The following is a 5,975-nucleotide window of genomic DNA, read 5'->3' as shown; positions in this document are numbered from 1 at the left end:
CGTTATTTTATTCTGAACCAACAACCACCCTTCAACTATTGACTCGACATTAGAACCCTGGGTAGATACGGATCCGTTGCTAGGTAGATAAGAAATTATAATAATGAATAACTTCAACTTTGTTGTAGAGTCAACAAAAGAAAAATTCTTCATATAATCGTATCGATGCCTTGAGGGCAGAGGGCTCTTGTTTACAAATCAAAATATTAGTAAGAAAGACGAAAATCACTTCTTCATTTGAAACAATGTAAAACTTACTCTCTAAACATTTTAATGAAAGCCGTTACAATGCCTGATATACCACTGGCTTGGAAAGGAGTATAATAATATGACAATAGAAATTTAGTCTCAACCTCTTAGAAACTTATTTTAACCCAATAATAGTAAGTCTAGTCCCATTTTATTCAGTAACCTAAATTGATTCCAAGTTCTACCCACTTACAGATGATGACGGACTTACATAATTAATTTAAGTACGGAAATATAGTATAATTTTAGAAAAAAGAAATCAAACACATTAAGAACTAACTATTTCAAATTCGAAGGGTTATGAAATATTTCGAATTCATCCACTGGGGTTATTTAAGGCCCACACTGAATGTACTGTGGGCTAAGTACTAGTGAAACCGGTTGAAATAACCATAATTACTATGTTAGATTACCAGATTACCATGAAGTCTGGTCTGCGACATGTTAAAACTAGCCTTAGCCTTTTCCTAGCCTTGCCAGCTAGGCTAGGAAAATGTTTACCTTTACAAACGTTTATCTGATTGTACTGGTTATTATGCAGGGATAACCGCGATTAATAAAGATTGTTCTACATAATTATGATAATAAGTAGATAATTATGCAGCGCGAAGGGAGTGCGCGTTGCAACATTTGGAAATATTATCCGACAGATAAAGTGACAGTAAAATGCGAAAATTCCATCATTCCATTTGTTGATGTTTCTTCTAATGTAATGTAACAGATCCTAAAATGTGACACAATTGAATTTAAGCTATAAGGAAAAATAAAACTCGATAAATTTTAACAAGGCATCCTTCTAGCTTCCCAAAAGAAAATGGTGCTGCCATCTGTTGGTTCATCAGTAAATCTCCGAGGACACGTCTGTACTATGCAATAATGTAACAGCTGCCTTAATAAATTGTAGTAGAAGGGTTGAGCGCTCGTGCAGGTAGATACGACTCTGGAGGGATTTAGGGAATGCCTAAAATACGTAGCAAATTCAACATTAAAAAAACAAAAACAGAAGGACGACATTAAAGTAAGTACTGAAGGAAAATTGCAGCGAAACTAATTTGGTGTCTATTATTATTATGCAAGTACCTGTAAGTATACTAGCTGTTGTCAAATGAGTCACAGCTGTTCATATATTTTTATTTATTGTATTAATAGATACGCATCATAAATGACTTTGCTTATTAACTTTTGGAACAAACCAAAGCTTGAGATCATTAACACCAAAAGACATTAATGACATTACAAAATAAAACTATGTTTGATATGTACTTATGAATATATTTTTTGAAGGAATCACATTGTGTCTCCTTATGATATACTAGCTGACCCGCGCAACTTCGCTTGCGGCACATAAGAGAGAATGGGTCAGAATTTTCCATGTCTTTGTAACACTTTTTACTGTTACTCTGCTCTTATTGGTCGTAGCGTGATGATATAAAATATGCTTTTTTTTCACGAAAAATATTCTCAAAATTATTTATATCTCTTAGTATAACGAAGTCGCGCTACGGCATATCCGCCATTAAAACAGTTGCCATGGCAACGGAATTTTGTTAATTCAATGTCATTATAATATAGATTTTTCGCGACTTCGTTGAATTTTCTGAATTTTCCCGAACAATGCGTCATTTTCCCGGGATAAAAAGTAGCCTATGTCCTTTCTCGGGTCTCAAAATATCTCCATACCAAATTTCATGCAAATTGGTTCAGTAGTTTAGACGTGATTGAGTAGCAGACAGACAGACAGACAGACAGACAGACAGACAGAGTTACTTTCGCATTTATAATATTAGTATGGATAAAATTGATTTATAACAAATACCATTACAACTTAAAGCTTTTCTGTCAGATCGAAATTCTATAGTCAGTCATCGATTAGAATGTAATGGCGGAAGGTCTGACACTTCGTGTTCAGGTTTAGGTAAATAAAACAAGACATACACAAGGGGTATCACAACACCAAGAATAAGCATAACACAAACTAAATGGAACCATTTCAGTCCGAAATCAGCTCCGTGTGATGTCAACTCCTTCACTACTACTGCTTCAACTGATGTCTTCTCTTTTGTTGGCAAAAGTTGTGTATCCTCAGTTGCAAGCTCATTTTGTTCCGAGTCTGTGTACGGAACAATAGATGGCGCTACTGTGCTGTTCATAACAACTGTATTACAGTCAATAGCACAATGCCCGTCATCCTTCTGATGTGAATTATTAAACAAAATATTATTTTGGTTAGAGAGTTCATTAAAATTGTTAGCATTAACTAATTCCTGTATCACAGTATTGGAATTGTTGGTTGATGTGGAAGGCGTTGGTTCTGGCGGTTGAGTTGGGATCAGTTCTGTCAACACTGAGTAGGGAGTAACCGGGACCTTTATAGTCCGTCTGGCAAAAATTTCATTATCTTTATGTATATGGTTGATCCTTTTGAGCTCTGATAGCTGTAACAACACATTAAATTGACTTAACAATATGGAAAGATAAGAGTGATAAACAAAGAGATAAATAACTTATTCTAAATGGGATCATTATCAGACAATGACATGTATTAAGTATTAACGATCAGTTATATTTATAAATGAGACGACTCACCGAACAATAGAATCTCAACGCAATAGCTTGTAAAGTATCACCTTCTTGGACTTGTGCTTCAATAAAATGGTCCTGGGGTTTTATTCTATGAAGCTGAATCTCGCTGGGTTCGTTAGCGTCGTTCTTCTTACCCATGTTATAGCCAACCATGTCATCTCCTCCGTGCATTGAGCGAGTCCTGATCGCAAGTAAACATCCACGGTAGAATCGTAACACGTAAACAATAATGGACAACTAAACTACGCTCATCCACATCTACACTTACCTTTGTTTCATTTTCAAATACAACACTAATACTAACAAACACTACCATGACCTGTATAAAGAATACAAAACTACCTGTTTATTACTCAATTTTTAATTATATTTACAGATACAAAAATGCAAAACAGCTGTTGATTCACTCAGTCTTGACAAAAATTTTGACAAATGACAACTTCCTTGTTCGCACGTATGACGTATCGTAGTAGAGTAGCCACAATAAAAAAATAAAGATAGTAGTTATCAGAGATTTCTAGAAATGGTAGTAAATTTACAGCCAATAAATAAAATAAATTCAACTAATATAGAAATATATCATTCAATAAATAATTGTTACGTTTGATTAAAATTAAAGTTACTTTATAGCATCTATGTTTACTATGTTATGAGTTTGGTTTGTAGTGTATTTTGATATTTAGGTCTAGACAGAAATAGTAGGCACTTACCTACATCAGAACACACAAATTGTGTCCGTAGCGCAGAAATTGAGATAAATAAGAGACAACGATTTATTAGTTTCATTAACAGTTATGAGGATTACCTTGTTAGGGGTTTTTGATAAATTGAGTTATAATGTTTGCCCTTTTGCGCAGCATCAGTAGTAATATGCGACTATTTTGCGGAGGTTGCTGATGATTCCTGTTTCAAACATACAATCTCTGATGTTACTTATTGACCGTTGTTGGGACAGTATCAACTTCTATTCTTTCGGGAATTGGAGTTTTCCTGAGTATTTCGCAAACTTTGACCTCTAGACCTGCAATTACTTACATAAGAATACTTCCTCAAAGATAAAGACAATAGATCTATAAGAGTAGGTAGTTTAGGGCTTATAGCGTAGACTAAAAAGTTGGGAGATAAAGCACAATAAAAAAATAAAACAGCATTTGTTTTCCATCATTTCGTTATAATTTAATAACTCCGAGTATTTTACACAACAGTTACAGAACATAAATACCTTTGGTATTGCGCCATAGAGGTGGTAATAATTGCACATAATTAATTTTCCTCTAGCTACATTATGTACAAAAAATACATTAATACAAAATTTGACGTCCGTCGTCATCACTAGTTTATAGGTAACATTAGTTTACATGAATACATTCGTTACAATCGCTATAAAATGATTATGGGTCATTATTTTTATATTGGAGGTACATATAGGTAGATAACGTTATTCTTGTCATCGGAAGTGCAATAGTATTAATAGTATGGTACCATGTTCTAATTACTGTGAACTATTTAAGCAGACTTATTTAATGAAAGTGAGGTCGATGTTACATTAAAAAAAAATGCGGTGAAGTGAATATTATCTGTTTCACTACTGCATTTCCGAATAATTACGCTATTTTAAGTTTAGTTATTATATTGTGTTAGAAATATTTTACAGAATCTTATTTTTATTGTTTTGACTGCGTTCTTACCCAAACGTGTAAATGATACACTCAAATCATTCAGGAAATCACAATAAAATAAAATTATCACAGTAACGATTCACTAAACATAAATTCCACAATATCTTATAAGCACAATTGACGCTTAAAATTACGCGAGAATATTTCACATAAAGAGTATTACTATCACAAAAAACTTTTTATTGACTACAATAAAATGTAATAAACTGTTATTATTATAAATTAATGAGATTGACATAAAACTTACACAAAATGCTTCAGACTTATAAACATACGAACAAGAAAGCTAAGAAAATGCGTGGTTTTAAGAAATCGACCATTAATAAATACCAGAAAATGATCCACTGATTATTGTTTTCAAATTAATAAATTAATAATAATTACCAAAGAACACAACTTATAATTTGATTAAAGTGCCGAAGTTTTGAACAACAACTTAACTTACTGCAAATAATATTGTATCACTCAATCACACTGGTCAATTGCAACATCAAACTAAATATAAAAACATGTGTGACCTGTATATCAGGGTGTTACCTACCACCAAAGAGGTATAATTACAGGTAAAGCAGGGAACTAGGCGTCAAGTAACTCCCGGTTAGACAGAGATAGAAGATCGTGGTATCCATAGATGTAGTACAATATCTATGGGTTGAAAGTTGCACTATATCTTCGGGTACTGTAAACTTCTCACTTGTTCTGATGGACGTTACAGTTTACAAGTTGTTCTGTCTTCCCTGCTCTTGCTGTACGGCCCCTCGTACGCAACGCAAAATAAATCTCCTCAGCACGACATTTTTTGTTGTACATAGACATAGGGCGTGATATGCCATGACTGTTGAGTCGCTACTGCGACAAAACTCTGTTGCCAAGCGACAAAAATGGTAGCGTATTGAAGATTTATATCACGTTATGTACAAAAAGTCTAGGTCTCTACTATAATTGTCAAACGATAGTCGTATTGATTGACTTCAGTCGACAATCGATTAACATTATGTAGTATGTTATAGACAAACGCTGATTAATATTTACATATAACACAGTAGATGACATGATCGCGTCGTAGCATATTTACATTATTAACGTATATAACATTTTTGTGCCCAAACTTTCAATTGCCAATATCACTTAATAAGCACAGTCAACAGAAAAAAAATAATTTTAAACTAACAGAGTTTAAATTGAATGTGAATATGTCCTGAGTAACAAATCTTCTTGGCCAGCTTGGTAGACTCAAGGCCTAACCCCTTCCTAGTTTGGGAGGAGACAGACATAACAATAATGGGTTAAAAAACGCTTTCGCAATATTTTGTTTAATGGCACCATTTTCCAGGATCTTTAATAAAATAAAATAAAACACATTTAAAATCATAAAATGGTCTCCTTAAGTAATATTTTTTTCTGTTGACTGCACTTAAAATCAGTTTTAATTGTTAAAATTAAAATACAGCCAATAATACTCTA

General features: G+C 33.4%; 1 protein-coding gene across 1 annotated transcript; it reads right to left on the bottom strand.

The window, feature by feature from the left end:
- Positions 1-133: 133 nt before the first annotated feature.
- On the bottom strand, positions 134-3,276 carry LOC142980243 (lysM and putative peptidoglycan-binding domain-containing protein 3). The gene is made up of 3 exons (XM_076125582.1): positions 3,101-3,276; positions 2,836-3,013; positions 134-2,684 (listed from the first exon to the last, which is right to left on the bottom strand). Exons 1-3 carry the CDS (start codon positions 3,109-3,111, stop codon positions 2,112-2,114), a joined length of 762 nt encoding a protein of 253 aa, XP_075981697.1. The 5' UTR covers positions 3,112-3,276; the 3' UTR covers positions 134-2,111.
- Positions 3,277-5,975: the final 2,699 nt, after the last annotated feature.

Source organism: Anticarsia gemmatalis, chromosome 17 (genome assembly GCF_050436995.1).
Source record: "Anticarsia gemmatalis isolate Benzon Research Colony breed Stoneville strain chromosome 17, ilAntGemm2 primary, whole genome shotgun sequence".
Classification (NCBI taxonomy): domain Eukaryota; kingdom Metazoa; phylum Arthropoda; class Insecta; order Lepidoptera; family Erebidae; genus Anticarsia; species Anticarsia gemmatalis.
Note: the sequence above shows the minus strand (reverse complement) of the source record. Positions and strands in the feature narration are given on the sequence as shown.